The following is a 26,619-nucleotide window of genomic DNA, read 5'->3' as shown; positions in this document are numbered from 1 at the left end:
CCGCCGCTTTCAGCACTTTGTAGTAGTCAGACTTCTTGGCTTGGTACCCCCAGGCAAAGATATGAGTCCTCAACTTGTCCTGAGCCTCAGCAAATATATCTGCCAACAACAGAGCACATACAATAGGTACACAGATACAATATTTGACCTACATAGCGACAGACAAAAAAAGATACGCACAGACACGCACGCACGCACATACATACCCACACACAGGCACACACACAGACATACCCACACACAGGCACACACACACACAGACACACACACAGACACACACACACACACACACACACACACACACACACACACACACACACACACACACACACAGAGGTTCTATCCAAATATATTTTGGGCTGGTTTCAGACTTGGTGATCTGTTTGTAATTGTATGGACATGTACATAATTCTTCTTCTTCTTCTTTGTTCAGGGGCTAAAAAACCTCCAACGTTCACTCATGTTTTGCACGAGTGGATTTGTACGTGTATGGTCGTTTTTACCACGCCATTCAGGCAGCATAGGCCGATTTCGGGGGAAGCATGCTTGGTATTTTCGTGTTTCTATAACCCATCGAACTCTGACATGGATTACAGTATCTTTTCCGTGCGCACCTGGGGCCCCATATATTCTTGAAAAGGCTGTAACTCATATATACTGGTCTGTAAAACCACTCCCGTTCGATAAGTCTGCTAAGTGTAATTTATAAAACCCCGATACGGCCCTACCAGACTGTCACAGAGCTGTAAAGTTAGAGGACCTATACCCCTCCTCTAAAGTCGCTACCTGTCAGGTAACTTCACCAAAACTGTCCATGTCACTCTTTTCATACGTTATTCAAACCGTCAATTCTGAATAAATCTTGTCCAAATATTGTTTGTAGGTCTATCTCCCTCATGGTCACACAATGGTGTCATTTAAGCACCAATGCATTTAGGACAAACAGCAAATATTGCTCGCGAAAGATTTCAACCGATGCTCGAACATACGGCGGCTTTGTGGCGAAAACGTCCTATCTTTAATGCATTACAGTGTCGAGGTTTTGTAAGCTCATACCGTGGCCGAACAGTTATCGCGTGTGCCTGACACGTTAATTAGTCGAGTTCAAATCACCATCTGCCCATTTTTACATTTAGTCAAGCTTTGACTAAATGTTTTAACGTAGAGGGGGAATCGAGACGAGGGTCGTGGTGTATGTGTGTGTGTCTGTCTGTCTGTGCGTGTGTGTGTGTAGAGCGATTCAGACCAAACTACTGGACCGATCTTTATGAAATTTGACATGAGAGTTCCTGGGAATGATATCCCCGGACGTTTTTTTCTTTTTTTTGATAAATACCTTTGATGACGTTATATCCGGCACTGTCACACCCTCATTTTTTCATGATCCGCTAACTTCGACCATTATTTTTAATAATCACGGAGACTCGGCATGTAACCTCTACGTCTCTGGCGGGAAGGTGAGGACAAGGGCTGCCTTAATCAGTCAAACTTCTGGAAACAATTGCCGAGATTTGAATGGCCATTTGGCATTTCATCAAATTTGCTGACTAAACCTTAGCAACATCCCTGCACTAAAATGTTCACAACACACTGTAACTGTGTTTTGCTCTTTACTAACCTGGTACTTCCGTAAAAGTCTCTCCAAGGACGGACACCACAAAGGAAAGACCTTCCTCGTGCAGTCGGAACAATGCTTGAAAAAAAGTCTCTGGGTCTTTGTCATGCTCCCTGATCAAAACAAGTACACGACACATCAATGCATGGACGTACATATTGGTGAATGCACACCCACACAGGGGGAATTTTAGCCATCACCATGGCTTCTTCAAAAATCAAGCTAAACTTATGTGCGCTTTTACTTTCTTCTCAATCTGGGAAGCAGTCTTACCATGCTGAATATCTCTCTCTCTCTCTCTCTCTCTCTCTCTCTCTCTCTCTCTCTCTCTCTCTCTCTCTCTCTCTCTCTCTCTCTCTCTCTCTCTCTCTCTCTCTCTCTCTCTCTCTCTCTCTCTCTCTCTCTCTCTCTCTCTCTCTCTCTCTCTCTCTCTCTCTCTCTCTCTCTCTCTCTCTCTCTCTCTCTCTCTCTCTCTCTCTCTCTCTCTCTCTCTCTCTCTCTCTCTCTCTCTCTCTCTCTCTCTCTCTCTCTCTCTCTCTCTCTCTTGCGAGCATGCATGTGTGTGTACACATATATCGTCGTCGTCATGGAATTTTGGCGTAACTCATTTAAGACAGCTCTTCAGCTGAAGGCCAAAAGTGATTACTTACATTATGAAATAGTGTTTATATTTGTACCTGGTATGGATAGAAAGACAAAAGAATGTTAAATCATGTATTGTCCATCGTATTTTAGAGACTATGTCTCATGGAGAATGATTTACTAAGTCTAATAAAGCACAAAAACATCAAAATCGCCAAGAATCGAGTTACGCCAAAATTCCAGGATGACGACGATATGTGCTTGCATGTGTTGGGTACAGTTCATGTCGGTTGCTTACTGAGTTGTAGATGTTTCTACTGTACAGTTGGAAGAAAAGGCGTCTTGCCCTAAAACTGTTGTATTCTTCGCAAATAAAGTTCAGTGCATTTCAAATCTTCCAATACAGTGTCGATGTGATGTGATGTGGCCCTAATTTGGTGGACCATTGAAATTTGGTAATTTGCAAACAAACAATATCATTTTGCTGAAATACAAACTTAATGACTGTTACTTAACAAGACTGTCAGAATTTCAACGCACCATCTATGAGGCCACACAATGTGAATACTGTTACTTTGCAGCTTGGCAGATGGCGCAACAAAAGGACCATGACGGACACTGTCAGAAGAGTCTCCATGGCCAGCCTGCTGTTTTGAATCATCACTGGAGTGTGTCTGAAGAACTTCCATTGCAGACTCATCAAAAGCATCTGGATCTACTTGATCAGCTTGCAGTTTGGGGTAATGCCCACTGCCTGTCTGAAAATCCAAACTGTGACTACCATCTGACACACGATCTTGTACCTGTGTACTGTCACAAGTGTCTGTCTGTCTGCAATGTTGAAATTCCAATTCCTGACTGACGTGATTGTCTTGCACAGATTGTCTATGGCTAGGTTCTGCTAGCTGACCCAGCTGCTTTGCTTTCTTTGGAGTGCACCCATCTTCCTCACCCAGCAAACACAGATCAATGTTTTGGTACAGCATAGGAAAGTAAAGCACAGAGCATTTCGGGCGAATGACATCGGCCAGACCTTTGGGTCTGTAGTCAGGCATCAACTTCAAAAAGGATGTGATGGAGGTGAGGAAAGATTCCATGTTGAAACTTGAGTTGAACAGCACACAGTCTGCAACAAGGCTGGAAAAAACAATGGGAACAAAAATGGGAGAAATGATAAGCAGGGATATGCTAGAGAAGGTCACTCAGCACTGAAAACTGAAATCAAAATATCTTTCTGTGTATTTGTATTAACAGTTTTGACAGATTAAGAGTATGCATTCAATGTACAAGTCTGGAAGCTCAAGTGAAGAAAATTTGTATTTTAATACATCTCTATATTACCCAAAAAAACCAGACATGATGCACTTCTAGAATTGCTGACATTTTCATGAATCAGTGTATGTGTTTCAATGACTGCATGCCTGTGTGTCTGTCTATTATGTCTTATATGTGTCTGGGTGTATGCTTCAGGTGTGTGTGTGTTAGTGTGTGTGGGTGTGTATTAGTTTGTGTGTGTGTGTTAGTGTGTGTGTGTGTGTGTGTGTGTGCATGTTTTGTTTAGTTTTTGTTGTTGTTTAATTTTGTTGCTGGATGGAGGGGGGGGGGGGGTGCTTCTTCTTATTTTCTTAAGGAAATCCCTGTACAGGACAACTATACCCTCATTTAAGAATGCTTTATCTTACCATGACAGTATCAGGTTATAACCATACTGAAAATCGCGGTCTTTCTGCTTGCGCACAGGGTATTGCAGCTGGTTTTCATGGAAGTAGAGAACTTTGTGCAGGCTGGCCAGGTCCGGCCGTAGTGCAACTAGTTCTACTAGGTTCAACACCGAGCTGGAAAACAGTACCCTGGGGATGACATGAAAGACTTGATAAAGATCAGCATGACGTATTGTTAAGTACATACATTTGTATCAGATACGACTTTTGCTGTTGAGATTTCTCACATAAAATACACATGTAGCTGGAGGCTGTATTAAGTTTATCTCCTCACAGTTGCAGAATTGTTTGTAACAGATTGCATTGCCCATGATATTTTCGGGGGACAATGGATAGCCTCTATACTCAGTAAACAATCTCTCTTTTATAGTATCTCTGGTTATACTAAGCTAAACTTCTTGCTGGCAACACACTGCTTAAATGTCATACTTGCAGGGCTAACACCCCAAAAAAGTGGTAAACCTGAAAGGCCAGGGTCAACGGCGGCAGGGCCAACGGCCCGCTAGGGAAGGCTTTTTACATTTAGTCAAGTTTTGACTAAATGTTTTAACATAGAGGGGGAATCGAGACGAGGGTCGTGGTGTATGTGTGTGTGTCTGTCTGTGCGTGTGTGTGTGTAGAGCGATTCAGACCAAACTACTGGACCGATCTTTATGAAATTTGACATGAGAGTTCCTGGGAATGATATCCCCGGACGTTTTTTTCTTTTTTTCGATAAATACTTTTGATGACGTCATTTGCGGCTTTTTGTAAAAGTTGAGGCGGCACTGTCACACCCTCATTTTTCAATCAAATTGATTGAAATTTGTGTAAAGCAATCTTTGACGAAGGCCGGACTTCGGTATTGCATTTCAGCTTGGTGGCTTAAAAATTAATTAATGACTTTGGTCATTAAAAATCTGAAAATTGTAATAATTTTTTTTGTTTTTTTATATAAAACGATCCAAATTTACGTTCATCTTATTCTACATCATTTCCTGATTCCAAAAACATATAAATATGTTATATTTGGATTAAAAACAAGCTCTCAAAATTAAAAATATAAAAATTATGATCAAAAAAACAATTTCATCTTATTCCTTGTCGGTCCCTGATTCCAAAAACATATAGATATGATATGTTTGGATTAAAAACACGCTCAGAAAGTTAAAACGAAGAGAGGTACAGAAAAGCGTGCTATGCAGCACAGCGAAACCACTACCGCGCTGAACAGGCTCGTCAGTTTCACTCCGTTTTGCACAAGCGGCGGACTACGGTCATTGTGAAAAAATGCAGTGCGTTCAGTTTCATTCTGTGAGTTCCACAGCTTGACTAAATGTAGTAATTTTGCCTTACGCGACTTGTTTTTATCTTGTAGAGGCAAAGAACAGCCTCTCTTTCTTTCTTTCTTTATTTGGTGTTTAACGTCGTTTTCAACCACGAAGGTTATATCGCGACGAGGGAAAGGGGGGGAGATGGGATAGGGGAAAGGGGGGAGATGGGATAGAGCCACTTGTTAAGTGTTTCTTGTTCACAAAAGCACTAATCAAAAAATTGCTCCAGGGGCTTGCAATGTAGTACAATATATGACCTTACTGGGAGAATGCAAGTTTCCAGCACAAAGGACTAAACATTTCTTACATACTGCTTGACTAAAATCTTTACAAACATTGACTATATTCTATACAAGAACCACTTAACAAGGGTAATAAGTGAAGAATTTTATGGGTGAGAAAAGGAAAGTAAAAGGACTTTGGGGAGGCAGAAATAAAGAAACAAGAAAAAGATCCTAATTAGGTTCACGGCATCGAGAGTGATGCGACCTTCTCTCAGAAGTTAGTAGAGAAGGCTCCCCCATCCACCACCCGGGGGACGCGCCTCTACGCCAATTAGGGGGCGCGAGGAACAGCCTCTCTAGCTGGTACCAAAATGCATGTTAATAAATTATGAAATAATATACATTTTTCCTCCATTAACCATCCAGACTAAAACAAACAAAATTTAGGTTTTATTTAGTTTAAGAAACCAGATTTTCCGGTTTTTAAGTTTTCAAAGACCGGATTTCCGGCGAGAACCGAAACTTGGACTGGTAAAATGGAACGGTACTTCAATTATTTTACATCATCATACACACCTGAAGTTGTGGTTTACTGGAATCGCTGTACTCAAGTGCAGTGCTGAAACTCGAGCTCTCCAGTGCCACTTCTTGCCTGACATGGTCACCAGGTGAGCTCTGGGTGCAATGGCCATGTCTTTCATCAGACCGTCGATGAGCTGCTTGTGGGAGCCACAGTAAAAAGGTTCCAACAGAAGGATGTCTTGTACAACACTTTTTGATGTTGTGGTAGCATTTGTTGATGTCATGCTTGAAGCTGACCTACTTATTTATACCCAGTGTTTAGTCCTGAAGTGGAAAATGCTGTCAAAAGAAAAAAAATCAGAATATGTAAGGGCACAAACCTGTTAATCAGTATTTATAATTAACTGCATTTTTAAAATACAAAAATTACCACCTGTCCTATTTCTCCATTTCATCTGCCAACCAAAATGCATGTGCACAACACACACACTGTCACACACACACACATCATGCACACACACACACACACAGTCATATTACTCTCATTAGTGTTCCTCAAAATCCAAAATGACAGGAAATAAGGAAAAAGTGGGTTTGGTCCGGGAATCAGGTTTTTTTCTTGACCTAATACTAATAGTGTAAGTAATATTTCACAATAAAGCTTTGCCACCAAACATATTCAATTGACCAAAACAGCCTGTATGCTAGTGCTGTTGAAAATTCACACACAATCATCAATGCTTGTGTTACATACAATAGGCGTTGCTGAGTAATAATATTACTAATATTCCAAAGGTTCCTGGCCACTACTGCGACTGCGAGGTGACATGTCATACAGAGGACTGGCACTAGTCGCCTTGCACCAGCAAAAGTTATCTCCCATTAAGAAACTTTAACCACGCTAAACAACTAATCAGGCAGATATATCTAATTAAACTTCAACTTTAAATACTGCCTCTGTTTATATGAATGTGACTGGTTATCTGAATACCCATTCTGCGCCAAAAAATGCATCATAGTCTCCCTGAGAAAACAGCACAAGGGGGATAATTTTCACAGAAATATTTATGGAACCCAGTGCAGTCTTTCTGTAAGATGAGGCTGCTAAACTAAAAAGGTTATCCGTAGCGTAACACCGTAAAAGAAATACTAGCCACATACATTCATTATATCTCCTTTACATGCTTGTTATTGTTCCTCTCCATGAAAGCCGAAAATGTTATCTTCATTTCCTGCAGCTTGCTTATTTTTTTCCCGTCCCGTCTCGGAAAGTGGTCCAAGGGAAGCTACTCTACTCTAAACAAGTCACCTTTTCGTCGACTACATTGGGTTGCATGTGCACATATTTATTTTTCACTTTGCCGTGTTCTGCATAGCGTCATGCAAGCAGTGCTAATTCGAGAGCTGCGCAAGTCTCTCCGAAGGGGAATTCGCGATTATTCTACAAATGCAAAGGTGGGTACTTTGTGTCCGATTGTACATGACGGAGGCGCAGTGAGCGAACGTTTGAAAGACATTTTATACTGACTTACTCACTTAGTAGTGAAATTCACCGGTGTGCTTGTCACAGCATATATGGACGAACCGGCTGGAGGGAGAGTCTGTCATGGGAGAGACATAAGGGGGGAAAGGAAACAAAGTAAATCACCGTTAGTGACCAGATTGTAGCTGAGTGAACGTATGTCACTATACATGTATGTGTGGCCTACGCTTGAGAGCAGACGGAGGCGAGCGAGACTAACAACTTTCTACAAAGTCCACCACGACCTTGTCGCAGTGAAGAGTAACCACGCACCAAAGCCAAGACCACCCAAGTGCACGACCAGGCAGACCCACGCTCTGTCCTACGAAATCCCCCACTCCAGGACAGCCTACAGGCAGAAAACATGCACCATTCCAGAGTGGAACCGCCTGCCTGTAGAAACTGCCACAGCGCCATCCCTGGCATCCTTTCAGGCCAGGCTGGCAACTCTCCACTGACCCATCATACAGAGTTGGCCATGTGACTCACTCTAGAACTGTCTCAGGTAGCATGTGTTCGCTAATGTCAAAGACATATATATATGTGTGTCTCTGGTAATGTGCAAGTCTGTCAAATATTGGGTACATAATTTTGATTTGCACTTTGCATGTTGAATGAAAGTGGATATATATATATCTTTTAAAAAAAAATGTAGATATATATATATATCATGCCTCAGTTGGTGATAATCAGAAACCAAATAAAACTCTGTGTATATCTGGGTTTTGTGTAGGAGTAGGACTCTAAAATAATAAGAGTTATTTTATTTTCTACAAATCAATTTTACCTTCCAGTGTTTACTGCAGACTCCCTGGTCTTGACTTGTGGATTCAAATATTAAAATAACTTTACAGGCATTGGTTATATTTTGAAAGAATCATGATCAACTGCATTAGAAGACTGTAATTAAGGGAACTAGCAGCATTTCGTCGCTGTAATTCACAAACCTCGTATCTCAATTTTGAAGTTTTGGAACTGAAACAATAGTAAGCTCCCTTAATTATTATGTTGCCCGTGTGGTGATAAAAGCTTGTAGCTCCAACTGCTGTCTAAAGCTTAATAAAGTGAAGTAAAGTTCTTGAGAAGAAAACTAGTATCTTCATTTCTTTCAAGCGAGCGGCAAATAAACCCGCTCAAGGTAAACTTACAAGATTTTTGTGGCACACTTTGAACAAAAATATGTCATAATGTGAAAGATACTGGGTTCCTGCTGTTGTATTTTTAGCTTGCATTAAAAACAAACTTGTATAAATATATCCATATATATACCACTTCTGGATGACTCCTTTGAATAAAAAGCTACTAAGTACTATATAATTATAATCTCAATATTTGTTTCAATTGAATGGAATATCATTAATAACTGACATTAATTAACACACATTAAGAATGGTATTGCTCTGTTTTAAAGAAGATATTAACCCATGAATTGAAGTTATATTTGAAGCGGTGGTTTTTCTCAAAACAGCAAAAATTGAGATACGAGGTTTGTGAATTACAGCAACAATTTACTTCTGAAGGCTCTGTTACTTTGGACATATGAAGAGCAGCTGACTAGGAAAGTTGCTGTACATATGTATTCCATTGACAACACTTGGTATTATTTACAATGGACGGTTTATAGTCTTTATTGTCAAGCCTGTCATATTATTTAGTGTTGGTGTATGTGCCGAGATCTATTTGTGTGTGTGACTGTCTGTTTGTGACTACTAGCAGGCATGTGCACATATATATGCATATTTTACGTCTCTCACCTGTCACAACAGCCTAGTTTGGTGCTGGGAGCGTACGAGCCTCAGGAGAAAGACGGCCAGCTGATACTCAGCCTTGCAGCCTGCCAGTTTAATGAGGGAATTGATGGAAAACTGGAGCAAATCCTCGAAGTGTAAGACGCTTAGCCATACAAATGATCACTTATTCCGTTTTACAGTGGAACCCCCATTTTAAGACCTCATAATATCTTAGAAATTTGGGTCTTAAAAAGTAGGGAGTCTTAAAATGGGGGTAAATTTACAGCGGTAATGAACAGAAAGTCTGAGAAAGCAAGGTCTGAAAAAGGAGGGAGTCTTAAAATGGGGGTAAATTTACAGAGGTAATGAACAGAAAGTCTGAGAAAGCAAGGTCTGAAAAAGGAGGGAGTCTTAAAATGGGGGTAAATTTACAGAGGTAATGAACAGAAAGTCTGAGAAAGCAAGGTCTGAAAAAGGAGGGAGTCTTAAAATGGGGGTAAATTTACAGAGGTTATGAACAGAAAGTCTGAGAAAACAAGGTCTTAAGAAGGAGGGGGTCTTAAAGGGGGGGTTCCACTGTACTCAGTGCATTAAGATGCAGCGGAACGCCCTTCTCCCCCTCCCATTTTAAAGACCTCAGGAAACAAATCTCAGAAAATTAAATCTTGAAAAGGAGAGTCTTGAAATGGAGATACCAGAGTGGGGGCTGGGGGTGCATGTGTCTTGAAAGGCCCTGGGTTTCACTGTTACTGTACCTTTGAATGTATACATGTACACTTGTTTACTGATGTTCGATGTCAGTTTGGGGTAAAATAATCTGTCTTCATTCAGATGGTTGGTTTTTTGTTTTTTAAACCTGTGATACGTGTACTAGAATCGAAAATGGTGTACAGTGAATGATATGTAAGGTGAATGTTGTTTGGCACACCTGGAATATCAGTATTGGTAACCTACACTGCACATCCTCTGTAGTAAAAAGTTAAAGAAAAAAATGTATGTTATATGTATGCTAATGGTACCCACAGTTGAAGTGTTTGGTTGGACAGTGTGACATACATGTAGTTAGGATGGATGGCTATTGAGGGAGTTGGGGATGGGGGGTGGGGATGGACACGCACAACCAGGGAGGGATTGAGACAGGGTCGGAGCTGAAGTGTTTCTATGTCAGCCTCTGTTTTTTGCATTAACATTTTCTCACGTCATTGATTTGTTATATGATACATGATATAAGCTTGCTGCTCAATATCAGATTGTTATCATTTCTTTTTGACTCCTTACAGGGCTGGGAAGAAGCTGAAAGCTGGAAGCAGTCGTGTGCTGTATGGGTTAGGGGGAGGCTACAACGCTGTTGCTGTTGCCAACCTGGGAAAGCAGGATGCTGGGTTCTGTGCCCTTGATCAGGTGGAGGAAGGGAGAGAGAACGTGCGCTCAGCTGTTGCTAGTGAGTCTGACAGTAGTGTTATTGATCTGTTAGTTAAAAAAAAATGTAAGGTTGTTATATGTATATTTAGTACCCTTTTGGCTACTTTAGCCAGGGTTTCGCAAGAGCAGATGCAGCTTTCGGCCAGACTGTATACTCACGCAGTACATTCTCGCAGATCGGCTTTCCTAGCTGGGTCTAGGATCAGAGACAAAGGCACGATTGATAATCTGAGGGCCTCACCTTTCACGGAGGGCTCTTTCTTGGGTCGTACATCTCTCGATGCTCTGCAAAAAGAGACTTAAGATGCAAGAGATTTGGCCATTGCTCGGATTGCGCATCAAGGTTTCCAGAAAGCGCAAAGCAAGCCTCAGGTTCAGAGCAAGGCACAGCCTTCTTCCTCTAGTGGGGGCAAGGCACAGAACCAGAACATTTCTTGTCGAGGTAGGGGGCGAGGTGCCCCTTATCAGAAGAGGGGCTCTTTTGGTTGTTCTAGGGGGTCGGGGCGTAAGCCCCACACCCAATGATGCCTTCCCGAACCGCTGATCCCGGTAGCCCCCACCTTTGTGGTGGCGGGCGGCCCCTCCAGGGCCCTCGCTTCGTGGTCACGCATGGTGGCCAGCAAGTGGATTTTAGGGATAGTGCGTTCGGGATTCCGTCTTCTCTGGGCAGAGGGAAAGGCTCTTCTGACCAGGATACCTCCGCCTTTCAAGTTTCCAAGAGACCCGGAGGCCAAGTCAGCTGTGCAGGGAAAAGTGACTTCCCTCCTTTTGAAAGAAGCGATCGAGGAGATTCACGATCAGGGGTCTCTGGGTTTCTATGGCAGACTTTTTGTTGTCCCCAAAGCTTCAGGAGCATGGAGATCGGTTCTCGATCTGTCAACTCTGAACAGATATCTTCGAGTTTAAAATTCACTATGGAGACTCCTGCCTCGGTGAGAGAGGCTCTCCGGCCAGGAGACTGGGCGACTTCTGTCGACTTGACGGACGCTTATTTCCATGTGCTCATGCACTCGGCGGACAGGAAATGGCTGCGCTTCCGCTGGGGAGAGAAAATTTTCCAATTCCGAGCTCTTCCTTTTGGTCTCTCTCTCTCCCCTTGGATATTCACCATGGTCATTCGTCAGCTCTATGCCCTGGTGATACAGGAAGGTGTGCGGTTGAGGGCATATCTGGACGACTGGCTGATTTTACATCAGGACCAGGACCTTTGCAGAACACACACGCAGAGGGTTCTCAGTCTGGCATGGCAACTCGGCTTCACAGTGAATCTGGTGAAGTCGGAGTTTGAACCGTCCCAACATTTCACTTATCTGGGGATGGAGTTCAACACCTTGGATTGGTCAGTCCGTCCTTCTCAGAGAAGGGTGGACAAGTTGCAGGCTTTGATTCGCTCTCTCTACGGAAAGAATCTATCCATGGCTCGGGAGTTGTCCTCGCTGCTGGGTCAGATGGAATCTATGGCTCCGCTGGTTCCTCTTGGCAGGGTTCACAAGAGGCCTTTTCAGGCAGCTCTGCAAACACAATGGAATCAAGCGACTCAAGGCTGGAATGTCCAGGTCGAGTTGGGGAGTTGGTTCAGTCGTACCACGGATATGTGGCTCCTTCCCTGGGTTTCGCAGGGAGTTCCCATTGCTCCCCCTTCCCCGGAGAACGATCTGTTCCCGGACGCCTCCCAGACAGGTTGGGGAGCACACCTGGCAGAGCAGACGGCGTCAGGTGTTTGGGACGCCAATCAGGTCTCTTGGCACATAAATGCACTGGAGCTAGAGGCTGTGACTCTGGGTCTTCAGGTGTTTCTGCCTCTTCTGTCAGACAGCCATGCCAGGTTACATACCGACAACATGACTGTAGCGGCCTACATAAACCGCCAGGGCGGGACTCGGTCTCAGGGGCTGTCAGACACTGCTTGTCGCTTACTGATTTGGTGCAACGCTCTTCACATCCTGCTGTCAGCGACTTATCTCAAGGGCAGTCTCAATGTCTTGGCGGATGCCCTGAGCAGGGGGGACAAGGTCATACACTCGGAGTGGACTCTGTTCCACCAGGCCCTACATCGTCTCTGGGCGCAAGTGAACAAGCCGGTCATCGACTTGTTCGCGACAAGGTTCTCATCCAGGCTTCCTCTCTTTGTGTCTCCGTTCCCGGACCCTCAAGCATGGGCGGTAAACGCACTCGAGATGGATTGGTCAAATCTGGTGGCCTATGCCTTTCCTCCCTTTCGCCTTCTGGGCAGAGTCGGGAGAAAGGCAGACATAGAGAGGCCAGCGCTAGTTCTGGTTGCGCCTCTTTGGCCCAGCCAGCACTGGTATCCCGATCTACTCTGTCTTGCGGTTCGTCCTCCAATTCCACTCGGAGTAAGAAAGGGCGATCTGTTACAGCCTCGGTCAGACATACCGCACGAAAATCCACAAGCTCTACTGCTTCACGGGTGGATTCTGTCAGTCTCTCTGCTCCGTGCAGGGGCCTCAGCTTCAACTCCGAATTTGGTGCAACATGCTCACAGGGATTCAACCAACTTGGTGTATTCTTCACACTGGGCGGCTTGGTCGAAATGGTGTGTGGAGAACGGCGTTGATCCTCTCTCTCCTAGGTCTATGCAGGTGGCCAACCACTTGTCCTGGCTAGCAGATCAAGGAGCTTCTCCCTCTTCTCTGTGAGTTAGGAGATCTTCGATCTCTTCTACTCTCAGGCAGTTAGGTCACAAAATTAACCTTAGTGGGGTTATTGCTAGTGTCATCAAGGGCGCTTCTCTTGACACAGCTCGTTCCAAGGCACAGCTCCCTGCTTGGGACCTGTTTTTGGTTTTGCGGTTTCTTGCTTCTGATGAGTTTGAGCCTCTCCATGCAGCCAGTTTTCTTGGTTTTACTTGCTACCTCTAGGCGGGGTAGCGAAGTTCATGCGTTATCTGGACTTTCGAGGGATATTTCGTTGGAAAAGGATGGCTCTATTTCTCTTAAGTTTAGACCTGACTTTCTTGCTAAGAACCAGAAACCTGGTCAAACATCCCCTCTTATTCGCATTCCCCCCTTGAGCAATGTTCTTGCTCCTGGAGACCCTGATGTTTTTAACTGCCCCGTTAGAGCCCTCAGCAGCTACCTGTCTCGGACTTTGCCTATTCGCTCTGAAACACAGAAACTGCTTTTTATCTCCCTCAACACGGTTCGGGGGAAAGACATTTCGAGAGTCACTTTGGCCAAGTGGGTTTCCACAACGATTAGGCAGGCCAACATCTGGTGGGAAAGCCAGTCAGGCAATAATAGAGCAATCTTGCCTCTTACTGCGGCCAGGGCTCATGAGGCTAGAGCCTGGGCTTCTTCGTTAGCAGTTCTCCGTTCAGGGCGCCTCTCAGGGGTCCTTGAGTCGGCTTACTGACGCTCTGAAGATGTGTTCATCAACTTATATCTGAGAGATGTTGCTGGAACTCGACAGGATGGTAGTTCTGCGTTGCCAGCTTTGGTAGCAGCAGGACAGGTCCTTCATTCTTGATATGGTGAGTACCCGCCACCTATAGTAGCAATCTGCTATATGTGAGTTGGGTAAGATATGTAATTTAATCAAAAATTTTAATAATAAATTTTCATTTGATTAATATACTTACCCAACTCACATCGTTTATTCCCTCCCGCCTCCCCTCTGTTGGGGGTATATATTTCTAAAAAAGAAGTGAGTTGGGCTTCGGTTAGAATGACTACAAATGGCGGTATATGCGCATGCATACGGAAGACAGACTCAGTATTGGTCGGGCCTTGATACCAGTATGGGTATTGGTCACTCTTTTTTTAGAGTTGTCTCCCTTGTTACCAAGGGGACGCGTACAGTATATTAATCAAATAAAAATGTATTATTAAAATTTTTGATTTTTCTCTTTGAAAAGAGAGAGAAAGAATAAATAAAGGGTACCTATGACAAGGCTATATAACAGATATGTTTACCTGATATGTTTCAGGTGCTTGCAGACAGTTGCGTGATGCAGGGGAAACAATGGTAGAAGTGGACCCCTGTTATGACGCTGAAGGTAGCTAGTTGCAATGGCAACTTGGTTTTTAATTGTTTCAGATGATTATTTTTTATGTGATTTTGTTAGTTGGTTTGTTATATATTGTGTTTTTTTCTGGTTGTTTTGCTTTCTGGGATGGTTTTCTGGTGTTTGAAGTTCATTGAGTAGTAAGAACTTTTGTGGTGAGTCACCTATGGAAAGGCAATACCTCCAGTGGTCTGCCATATTGAGGGCACCATTTCATCACTGGTTTTATAGGGTACAGTACGGGATAGAAGAGTAATGAACACCAAAGGCGGAACAGGTTCATTAAAAACATTAAAAAGGCTCCACTAACCTCAGAATGACAAGGAGAAGCGGTAAGGGAGGTGATCTCCTGGACACTGCTCTCATTTTAATGATCAGGAGAATTGGGAAAAGATTTTTTTTAAATTATGGGTATTCAAAAGGTGGGAGAAATTTACGGATTGGGTACGAAACGAAGATTCCTTAACTCATTCGCGTTGTGTCGGATTCCCTTATCCGACAGCTGTGCTTTGCGTTGCCGGCACGTCGGATGCACCAATCCGACGGATGCAACCAATTTTTAACGGTGTATACTGCCCCGCTGACCAAGGGAAATAACCTCTGCAGTAAACTTCAGTCTTTCTACTGCACATGGTACCATTCATTGTACACAGTTTCTTCCCTTCAATTGTTGTGATAATGTTTGATTTTTTTGACGGTGTGCGACCCACATGTATTGACGTTTCCAAGATGGCGGATCGTTCTGCTTCAAGACGTATCAACTTGAAAAGAGCGCTAGAACTTGTTATTCAGGATGGTTCTGATCTTGACCTTAGTGATGATGATAGTGGAGATCATATTTTAGATTCTGGTGACGAGTTTGTGCCAATGGACGATGATTTGGGTGATGATTCGGACAATGAAACTGTCAATCATGACATTGTGTATGATGAACCCACTGACATAGAAATGTTTTTGTTTTTTTGCTTCAAAGAGGTATTTTGACTGGATGTGAAGACAACAAAAGGTATGTCCTTTCAAATAGTTCATATATTTTCTAAAAGAGCAAGTTTCAAACTTTGCAAAAATGTAAGGTAGGTCAGGTTATCTTGTGTTGTTGATTTTTTTGGATTTTTTTAAATGGCTCAAAATCATTCGCTGGGAGGGACAATTTAGACGCGCATTGAATGAGTTAATATTCCACCACCCTTGCCAACCATTCCTTCACATAAATTATATTTGTTTTACAGTTTGACTGTTATATCTTTATAATCTGCTATATGATTGGTACAGTAAAACCTGTCTTTAAAGGACACCCTTGGGGTATGGTAATGGTGTCCCTATTAGACAGGTGTCCTTTCTTCACAGGTGGAGGGGCCGGGGCAATATTTTACAAAGAGCACTGAAAATAGAGAGAGAATTGAGCTATTGAATACATACAGTAGAACCCCCTGTTTACGACTTTGGAAAAACCTTGAAAATTAGGTCGTAAAAAGGGGGGGGTCTTGAAAGGGGGGTTTGAGTGTTTGGCCCGGGCGGTCATGAATTTGGTTGCCGTGTATCTACTGTCATGTTTACACACAAACACACAGTTGCAGTTTACTGTCATATCAAAACACACACACACACACCCAAACACATTACAGCAGAACAACTTGAACTCAAATTTCAAAGAAAATTTACTCATGGCGTAATACTCGCTCCCCGCTGAGTGAAGCACATTTGACATTGTGGCGCAACCAGTAAAATCCGAATGTCCTAACTCGATAGAAAGCATAACGACTTTTCTCCCGAATCATCTTTCCGCTCATATGAATGATTCTTCGCCTTGCATCGCTAAACTTGACCACGATCGTTGAGGTCTCTTCGTACAGGCTCCTCTCTTTGCGTACGTTCGCTTCGCTATCCAGTATCCTTCTCATCTAGTGTGCTTGCCCTTGAGTAGCTGTAAGATTTTTAAGATGGCTTATATAAATTTTGGAGGATGTAATTTTGGTGCTATAAAGAACCGACGCGCTCACAAAACAAAACGAACACTAGAATTGGAAAATTAATTAAAGTTTATTGTGAATATGTCGATGTCATAGTAATTCGGAATCAGCTCATAATATCAATATATAAAAGGCTAAACATAAATCTATGGAGAGCTAAGTAACCTATATAGGAGCGTGGCGGAAAAACTAATCTAAGTTTAGAAAGTGAATTAAAGCTAAAATGTGAAGTAGAAAGGACTAGCTTGAGTGAGAGTGCAGAACAGTAGAGTGTGAAGCGTGGAGCATGGAGCGAGAAGCGCGGAGCGGTGAGCGAGAAGCGCGGAGCGGTGGAAACTGATAGAAAGAAAAAACTAAACTTAGAATTCGAAACATCAAACTAAACATCAAAGGTGTCCTAAAAACATAAACATCAAAGATGGACGTCAAAATGGCGGCCGAAACAAGATGGCGGCAAATCAATAAAAAATCACCAAGACAAAAAAAGTTAGAAAACCCTACATAGAATAAACGTAGGACACACTAGGCTAACTAAACAAGAAACAACACGCACTGAAAAGAAAGCTGATCAACATTACAGGACGGAGAAATACAAATACGACTCGAGAACATGAACCAAAATCTTACAGAAAGTTAGAAAACAAAAAACTGGCTTAAAGTCAAATCACAATAAACAGAACAGTCTCAGCTCTTACCTTGCATAAATAAAAACGTAAGACAAAGAAACGGAAAGAAGACAAAGAAACGGACAGAAGACACAGAGACGGAAAGAAGTCATAACAAACAAAGATTCGAAACGAAAATTACACGAATTCGGTAAATAAAAGCAACATAGTCAGAAATGGATACTCGCCTTTGACAGCATCAATAATCTAAAACAGACTCAAGGCGAGCAACTGAACCTGAACTACAAAATAACTTAAAACAAAACTGGAGGCTGGCAGAAGAAACTGGGCCCCGGAACAGAGCAAAAAAAATCTATCTATACTAAAACATCTTGTTCCGTGAACGGCTTCCCAGTAAGTGACGACGAATACAGGCTATCCACCACAGAGGTGAACTAAAAATTACTGCGCGTTACTACGATATTACTGTTGCAAAACATGCGTCCCGTGCTCTCCGGGGAAAATCTCCATAGGCTAGCATGATGTCCATCGTGAGCCATACAGGCACATGAAATTAAAATCAGAAAAAACGCCGGCCACACTCTCGTTTATAAATTTATCTGTTCGTTACAATATTTAATGTCAGTACAACAAAAACAAAGATCGTACCAGGACGCTCATACTTAATAAAGAAAACTAGAAGATAAAGAGCGAGCTAGACCCGCACGCGAACCTACAGAGGTGGCTGCAAAATGGGAACAAATAGGGACAAAAGTAAGATAAGATAATAAAAGTGAAAGAACAAAAAGGGGAAGCCACCACCACGGAAAGTCGCATGCGAGTCAAGCTAGAAGCATGACTAAAAAACACAAGCAAAACAAAAAGAATCTAAATACACAGAAGGCTCCTTAGCAGGGGCATTCACATTCCCCCCTCGAAGACATCTTAGTCTTTACAAAAGTCGACATAAAAAATCAACAAAAATCATCGAATACATGCATGGTTCAAAAACAAAATCCGAAACATTACAGAATCCTTTTGGCATTATCCAAAACGTAGCTGTTCGAAACGCACTCTCATACGTGGTTCAAAATACAAAAATCCGAAACGTTACAGAATCCTTTTGGCATTATCCAAAACGTAGCTGTTCGAAACGCACTCTCTATGAGTCTCAATCTAAAAAATCACACGTGTTCTTTCAACAAATGTAACATCATATTTCGTCGGTCCGTCACTGTCAACATATCGTGTCAACATTATTCTTACACCTTTACATAACCCGCAACTCAGTATGAAAGACTGTAGTCGCAACCTACAAAATACAAAAAACAAAACATCTTCAGTCGTCTTAATCATAAGCACAGGCATCCGCACGCGGGAAGGACTAAACAAACCGATTCATTAAGCGCTTGCCTCTGTCAAGAGCTTTCGTTCCAAAATGCGGAACCAAAAACATATATACAAATGGAGAGAAACCACAAAGTCACAACAAATATTTGCATTAAGACGAAATTTTCTCCCCAAATCAAAACAGCGCCACCTGTCAAAAAGGCGAACGGATTACGTCAGACCAAAACATGCACAAACGGTCTGTCGAAAACAGTAAAGTTCACTGGGAAAGTCATTGAGTGTCCGGGTCTGCCTTCACCAGCACGGTCAGCTTAGCGATGGGGCGCCAGTAGTAGAAAGTGGAATGGCTCGTCTTCGAGGTGACCTTGACAGTCTTGAGCTTGCAGGTTCGCACGAGTCCATCGTCGCTGGGGCGAACCTCCGTCACGAGTCCAAGAGGCCAATCTGCTCTGCATACGGCTTCGTCACGTAGCACGACGACATCTCCGACAGCAACGTTACGTTGGGGAAGGAGCCACTTTCTTGTTCGTTGTGGTCTTCTTCGTTGTGGTCTTCTTCGTACTGGTCTTCTTCGTACTGGTCTTCTGGTACTGGTCTTCTTCGTCGTGGTCTTCTTCGTCGTGGTCTTCTTCATTGTGGTCTTCTTCGTGCTTTCCATGACATGGAGGGCGTCGGAGATGCTGGGTACGGCGAGCGTCGTGCGATATACGAAAGTGACTGATTCACCTTCGTACTCGCTGGGACAATACTGTTCTGTTAGAGACACGTGCATCACGTCATGGACAGACTGTTTTGGCGACACTTGTCCCAGTATCGTCCAACCCAACGGTGTGAGAACGGCGTATGGGTCTCCCTTGATGACTCTCTCTGGCATGAATAGCTCTGCATGATCGTAGCCAATCAACAACCCGGGAGTGCAGCCTTCGAGCAACGGGGGAATCTCGCTGGCAATATGACTCAAATGCTTGATGTTACGAGCGGTCTCTGATGTTGGTATGTTCTCAGTGTCATTAGTGAGATGGTCCGTCGTGTAGAGCGTTTTCAGGTTGTGGGAAACATTGGAGTTGAGGGCCTTGACACACAATCCGGTCACTCTCTGACATTCGATATGAGTGTTCTGAGAAGTCATAGTGTTCAGCCTCAATGACGCTGGCTCAGAATGAGTGTTCAGCTTGTCACTCAAAGATTCAGTAACGAAGGAGATGCAAGACATGGTGTCAAGCAGCGCGTATGTCGTATGCTCTACCGTGGGATTCTCTTTCGTCGAAACTCTGACCGGAACAATCATGGTAGCTCTGACTGGTCTGTCTGACTTGTTGGTCGTCGCGAATGCTGATCCAGAGGCAGAAACACGGGCATCTTGACTGATACAGACAAACCTTGAAGAATCTGGCGGTCCCCGTGCATTCCGTTGCTGATTGGGAAACTTCTTCCTGTAGCTAGGCGCTCCATGCAGCATAGTGAGATGTGGGCCTTGGCACTTGTCACATATCGCCCTAGTAGTGCAGTCTACACTTCTATGGTCAGTCTTTCTGGCACAGGAGAAGCACAAGGACGTTTCGTACATGAAGTGTTTCCTGTCCTCAACGGGAATCTCATCGAACCTCTGGCATCTGAGTAGAGGATGAGAAGAAGAGCTGGTCGGAAAACGAACGGTACAAAAGGGACAGACTTCGTCGCAGTTCGTACTCAGGACAGTTTTCGCGTGATGCTGACAAAGACATTTGTCACACTCTTGACATGCAGTAGAACAATCCGTACTGTACGATGTTTTCTTGGGGACTGATGAACTGGCGGTCTGTGTGGTGGAAGAGGCGGCAGATTTGCTGGAGGAGAAAAGGGGCTCGCAAAGGATGTCTGCCTCTGTCTTGATGAAAGCTGACAACTCCTCAAAGGTAGGGTAGCGTTTCTTCTCGTTCTTGGTCTTGTTTACTTTCCGCACCCAGTTTCTCACCAACCAATCTGGAAGCTTGCTCATGAGTGTCTTGTGATAGGCTTGGTCTTCCAGATTCTGTAGCTGGCCTATCACTCGGCTCGCCACAAGGCACTGTCCAAGAAAGTCCGAGAAGGCACGGAGGGCTTGTCCATCTTTGGGTTTGATTACCGGCCATGCATCTAGTTTCTCTCGGAAGGCTCTGGCAACGACGAAAGAACTGCCGAACCTTTCCTCCAACGTCTGAAGGGCCTGCTGATAGGCCTGGGCATCCCTGATCAGAAAGAGTCCCTTGACCGCATCCTTCGCCGGACCGTCCAAGTACTTCTCCAAGTAGAGGAGCTTTTCCTCTGCAGAAACGCCCTGCCGCTCAATCGAAAGAGTGAATGAGGACCTCCAGAGAGGGTACGTCAAAGGATCTCCTGAAAACGTAGTGGGCTCCTGCGTCGGTAACCTGTTGATCAGGAGAGCCTCAGCTAGAGTACGAGCTAGGGCAGAACCCTCGGAGAGCGCTGGCTGGCCTTGCATCTGAGGAAGGTATGCATCTTGCCCGTAGTAGACGTCTGAAGGGCTCGTGACCGGAGCCTCTTGAAAACCATGCTGTGTGTAGTCAGTGTCAGGAGCAAAGCTTGCAGCGTGGTCATATTGCTGCGTTTGCATGGGAGGATGCATGACAGAAGGCCCATATGCAAAGTTTGGCACATAGGTCGGAGACTCTCGGGAGGTCATGGCAGGAAAAGGACCAGGGAAAGGCCCGGGAAAAGGTCTCGCTGATGGATTGAGGGATTTGTGAGGGAAACGGGAAGGCGCGTAGATCTGGCGAGGACGATCTTCGTGGCTTGGAATCTCAGCTTTGACAAACTGAGGCCGAAAGGAGGTCGCGAATTGGCCTCCGACTCTTGTCGTCATCGTGGTGGCTGTAGTCATCGTCGTAGTGGTAGGAGCCGTGGCTGTGACCGCTGCTGGAAGTGGGTGAAAAGCGGAGACAGGTTGGGCAAGGGTCCTGGAGATGCCTCGAAGAGTGTCGCGGATATCCTCGGCGGCCGACTGGAGATGCGAAGGGGCATAAGCCCTGACCTCCGTGGGCTTCTGAAGTGGCGGGAGTCCAGGCTTGGCTGCCGCAGGCTGATGTTGCCCAGAGACGAGGGTGTTGGCTGCCGGCTGGTGACGCGGGCGGGCGTAGGTGTCGGCTGTCGCAGGCTTATATGTATCTTGTGTGTGCTGTGTGTGCCTATCATACCCTACCGCCACATCTCCTATGCTCTCTGAGTGTGTACCTACATGCAGGGTGCTGTGAGTACCTAGGTACCTATCAATGGGGCTGTCACGAGGTAGTTGGGGCATGAATCTTTCTCTAGCCCTTTGCTGGTCTTCTATGTCAGTTTTAATGATCTTAAAAACGTCATGCTCTTCTTGCATCTTGCCTTCTCTCTCCACCCTCTCTAGTGCAGTCTTAATTTCCTTTTCTTTTTTCTTCAAAGCTAACCTTTCATCTTGAGCTTCTCTCTCTAAACGAGCACACTCTCTTTCCAACTCTCTTTCCATCTCTGCCTTCTTCTCAGCAGCCAAAGCTATAGACCTCTCCAACTCTCTTTCCAACTCTGCCTTCTCTGCTGCCAAAGCTTTAGACCTAGAAGCCTTCTCCTCTAAAAGCAAAAGAGTCTCTTCTTGTCTAGCCCTTTCATCTGCGACCATTTGCTGGGACTTAAATCTCGCTGCGCTAACCGCCAAAGAAGCATCTAGAGAAACCTCTCTAGCACCTCCAGAAGCGACTGTGGAAGTCAAGTCCGAGCTGGAGGCGTACGGGTCTAACTTGGGAAAGAGTCTGTGATATTGTTCTTTGAGCGTCTCCGTTTGCATGTGCATATCGCTCAGATCCTCTTCTATAGCTACATCACTTTCAGCCACTTGACAAAGCCTCGAGTTCGCTACATTCAGCTTGTTTAGGTGCTCACAGAGGACTATTTTATGAGCTTTAAGGGCTCTTCTTTGGTCTGGTGTTTCCCTAAAAGCTGTGCACAACTCGCTGATCATATTCTTATGAGCTCGGCTTATGGCCCAGTACTTGTCTGACAGTTCCCTCACCTCAGCATTAAGTCTAGCCCTAACAATGGCGGGGCCTCTTTCTTCTCTACTTCGTTGAGCGAGATGCTCTGCACTTGCAGCCTGTTGGGAGGGCTCAGTTCCTAAATCTTCCTGTGTGAGAGAAAGTTCAGCTTGAGGAGGAATGTTATCTGAATTCAAAGTGTCTTGGGTCTGAGTGGGTTCAGCTAGAGACTCTCCCTGAGCGCCATCACGGTCGCCTTCATTCTTACGACTATCAGTGTCCGAAGCAAAATGTTCATCCCTTTCTAACTTCAAAGTGTAAGGGGATAGCTCGGCACTCTCATGAGAAGGTAATTTCTCATCCATACTTTAAGTCAAGTGAAAACGTAGAGGTTAACAAAGACTTGCGAAATATAGAGAAACAAAATTCAAAACGGCACACCTCGGGTCACTCACTAGAGGGGAAGAAAATACGAAGTACGAAGTGTGCAATGCTATGGTCAACAAACCTAAAATAATGCCTAAGTTGCTCTGCTCTGGGCCCGACAAAAATAAATTAAAATATTGTTCGCTAGATACGAAACACAGTTCCTTTAAGACAAAAGGTTCATGATCTCTTCACAAGATTCGTAAGGATAAGAAGTTCAAAAGTCAGTGGCCCTAATCACAGGCCTACAAAAGTTCATAAAGTTCTTTGTCGAAAACAATCCAAAATGTTCCAAAAAATATCAAAGTTTCCACTGTGCTTGCCCTTGAGTAGCTGTAAGATTTTTAAGATGGCTTATATAAATTTTGGAGGATGTAATTTTGGTGCTATAAAGAACCGACGCGCTCACAAAACAAAACGAACACTAGAATTGGAAAATTAATTAAAGTTTATTGTGAATATGTCGATGTCATAGTAATTCGGAATCAGCTCATAATATCAATATATAAAAGGCTAAACATAAATCTATGGAGAGCTAAGTAACCTATATAGGAGCGTGGCGGAAAAACTAATCTAAGTTTAGAAAGTGAATTAAAGCTAAAATGTGAAGTAGAAAGGACTAGCTTGAGTGAGAGTGCAGAATAGTAGAGTGTGAAGCGTGGAGCGAGAAGCGCGGAGCGAGAAGCGCGGAGCGGTGGAAACTGATAGAAAGAAAAAACTAAACTTAGAATTCGAAACATCAAACTAAACATCAAAGGTGTCCTAAAAACATAAACATCAAAGATGGACGTCAAAATGGCGGCCGAAACAAGATGGCGGCAAATCAATAAAAAATCACCAAGACAAAAAAAGTTAGAAAACCCTACATAGAATAAACGTAGGACACACTAGGCTAACTAAACAAGAAACAACACGCACTGAAAAGAAAGCTGATCAACATTACAGGACGGAGAAATACAAATACGACTCGAGAACATGAACCAAAATCTTACAGAAAGTTAGAAAACAAAAAACTGGCTTAAAGTCAAATCACAATAAACAGAACAGTCTCAGCTCTTACCTTGCATAAATAAAAACGTAAGACAAAGAAACGGAAAGAAGACAAAGAAACGGACAGAAGACACAGAGACGGAAAGAAGTCATAACAAACAAAGATTCGAAACGAAAATTACACGAATTCGGTAAATAAAAGCAACATAGTCAGAAATGGATACTCGCCTTTGACAGCATCAATAATCTAAAACAGACTCAAGGCGAGCAACTGAACCTGAACTACAAAATAACTTAAAACAAAACTGGAGGCTGGCAGAAGAAACTGGGCCCCGGAACAGAGCAAAAAAAATCTATCTATACTAAAACATCTTGTTCCGTGAACGGCTTCCCAGTAAGTGACGACGAATACAGGCTATCCACCACAGAGGTGAACTAAAAATTACTGCGCGTTACTACGATATTACTGTTGCAAAACATGCGTCCCGTGCTCTCCGGGGAAAATCTCCATAGGCTAGCATGATGTCCATCGTGAGCCATACAGGCACATGAAATTAAAATCAGAAAAAACGCCGGCCACACTCTCGTTTATAAATCTGTTCGTTACAATATTTAATGTCAGTAAAACAAAACAAAGGTCGTACCAGGACGCTCATACTTAATAAAGAAAAATAAAAGATAAAGAGCGAGCTAGACCCGCACGCGAACCTACAGAGGTGGTTGCAAAATGGGAACAAATAGGGGCAAAAGTAAGATAAGATAATAAAAGTGAAAGAACAAAAAGGGGAAGCCACCACCACGGAAAGTCGCATGCGAGTCAAGCTAGAAGCATGACTAAAAAACACAAGCAAAACAAAAAGAATCTAAATACACAGAAGGCTCCTTAGCAGGGGCATTCACATCTAGATAACACCGAGTCATTATCCTTGACGACACACAGGATTTTCGTATTCCCGACTCCCAAGGAAGTCGCCGCGGATTGCCACTTCGCTCGATTAGCGATTACTTTATTAGCTCTCTACTCAAGAGTCGGCGCTTTTCTTTTTCTTTCGCGAATCTTCGTTTGTCAACAAGACAGTCGTCGTGACAAGATAGCGTGCAGAAAAAAACGGATGTATCAGGATCTCGCGCGCGCGAGATTTCATTTTTATTTCTTCTCGCGATAGTTGGAGGAGCGAGAGCCGCCATGTTGTGTTTTCGTCTGCTCGAAATATGCGCAAAAGTCGTAAATCATCCCAAAAAGCTCGGTCGTAAGTCGCGTTTTGGGTCATTATCCTTGACGATACACAGGATTTGCGTCTTCCCGACTCCTAAGGAAGTCGCCGCGGATTCTATCGTGCACGAGATTTAATTTTTTTTTCGTCTCTCGATAGTTCGAGGAGCAAGAGCCGCCATGTATTGTTTTCGTCTTTTCGAAGTTGCGTTTTCATGTACGTATTGTCCGTTTGTGACAGTGTTTACACTTCCTACAGTCCGAAAAATCGTGTCCGCGTCCGTAAGTGGCAGGTGTCTGTCCGTTAAAGGTTAGTTATTGTTGAAATCGTGTTCGTTCCATGATAAACTGTCCGTATGTAGCAGGTGGCCGTTACAACAAGGGTCCGCTAGACTCAGGTTTTACTGTATAAGGCCTCCTGTAAACCAATGTCATCAGTGTAGAAGAGGTGTGATGAAATCGACATTCCACAGTTAAGTTTTTCTGTCCTTCCCCAGCTGCAGCAGAAGGTGGCGTCCTGTCGCTTTTCAGCTACGATGAACTGAAGGCAGAAAAAAAACGCAGGTTTCCTGTCACCCTCACCTGCCACACCCAAAATGATTCCTATAAGAACAGGTGAGACTAACAGCAGTGGTCAGCAATGCCAATGATGGTTGTCAGCAAGTCTTCTCCCTTGTTTCGCTGATTTGGAATACAGTGCAACCCCCCTTTTAAGACCTCCAGAAGTCTGAGAAAATCGGGTCTTAAAAAAAGGGCGTCTTAAAATGGGGGTAAATTTACAGAGGTTATGAACAGAAACTCTGAAAAAACAAGGTCTTAAAAAGGAGGGAGTCTTAAATTTGGGGTCTTAGAAATGGGGTTATACTGTATGTAAAGAAACGAAGATAATGTGTAATGTGACTGCAGAAATGATGTGAAAACAAAACGATCACAGCCGTACTTTTTCATTCTAGAAATATGCACATTCACATTGGAAAGATGATATCAGGCACTTGGTGGACACTTTCGTACTTATCTATGTGGTTGATCCACAAAAACAGTGATTTGGAATATGTACAGAAATGAAGATAATGTGCAATGGGACTGCAGAAATGATGTGAAAATAAAACAGTCACAGCCACATACTTCTAGAAATGACATCCCTGGACTTCAATAACAGATGCTCGCCTTGACGTACACAGAAAGATAATATCAAGTACATGTACTTCGTGGACACTTTTTTTTGTGTATTTATCTATGTGGCTAATCAACAAAAACAGTGCGTCACTCGGCTGTCCTTGTGTGCTTCCTGGCAGTGTTATTGCTGGTGACTCACTCACTCCCAGGTGCTCGCTGGCTTCACTTTTACTAGCAGTACCAGAGAAGGAACGCACCCTCTTTCCTTATCTTCGTCTTTTGCGTTCATGGGCT

At 43.8% G+C, this 26,619-nt stretch overlaps 2 protein-coding genes across 6 annotated transcripts in view; one reads left to right on the top strand and one right to left on the bottom strand.

The window, feature by feature from the left end:
• Positions 1-7,273, bottom strand: part of LOC138982442 (tRNA-queuosine alpha-mannosyltransferase-like) — a 22,198-nt gene extending 14,925 nt beyond the window's left edge. For 4 of the 5 annotated variants that reach the window (XM_070355730.1, XM_070355732.1, XM_070355735.1 and 1 more), the window contains exons 1-6: positions 7,139-7,273; positions 6,032-6,316; positions 3,880-4,047; positions 2,738-3,334; positions 1,619-1,728; positions 1-99 (exon numbers count right to left, since the gene is read on the bottom strand). The exon at positions 1-99 is cut by the window's left edge and continues 46 nt beyond it. In XM_070355730.1, the coding sequence (XP_070211831.1) occupies positions 1-99; positions 1,619-1,728; positions 2,738-3,334; positions 3,880-4,047; positions 6,032-6,261 (1,204 nt within the window). In that variant the 5' untranslated portion in view covers positions 6,262-6,316; positions 7,139-7,273. The remainder of the gene's footprint in view (positions 100-1,618; positions 1,729-2,737; positions 3,335-3,879; positions 4,048-6,031; positions 6,317-7,138) is intronic. The other variant, XM_070355731.1, reaches the window with a different exon arrangement.
• LOC138982440 (cytosol aminopeptidase-like) overlaps positions 7,181-26,619 on the top strand; it is a 30,827-nt gene continuing 11,388 nt past the window's right edge. The window contains exons 1-5 of the mRNA XM_070355728.1: positions 7,181-7,432; positions 9,266-9,384; positions 10,510-10,670; positions 14,598-14,666; positions 25,707-25,824. Coding sequence (XP_070211829.1) covers positions 7,181-7,432; positions 9,266-9,384; positions 10,510-10,670; positions 14,598-14,666; positions 25,707-25,824 — 719 coding nt within the window. The remainder of the gene's footprint in view (positions 7,433-9,265; positions 9,385-10,509; positions 10,671-14,597; positions 14,667-25,706; positions 25,825-26,619) is intronic.

Source organism: Littorina saxatilis, linkage group LG12 (assembly GCF_037325665.1).
Source record: "Littorina saxatilis isolate snail1 linkage group LG12, US_GU_Lsax_2.0, whole genome shotgun sequence".
NCBI lineage: Eukaryota > Metazoa > Mollusca > Gastropoda > Littorinimorpha > Littorinidae > Littorina > Littorina saxatilis.
Note: the sequence above shows the minus strand (reverse complement) of the source record. Positions and strands in the feature narration are given on the sequence as shown.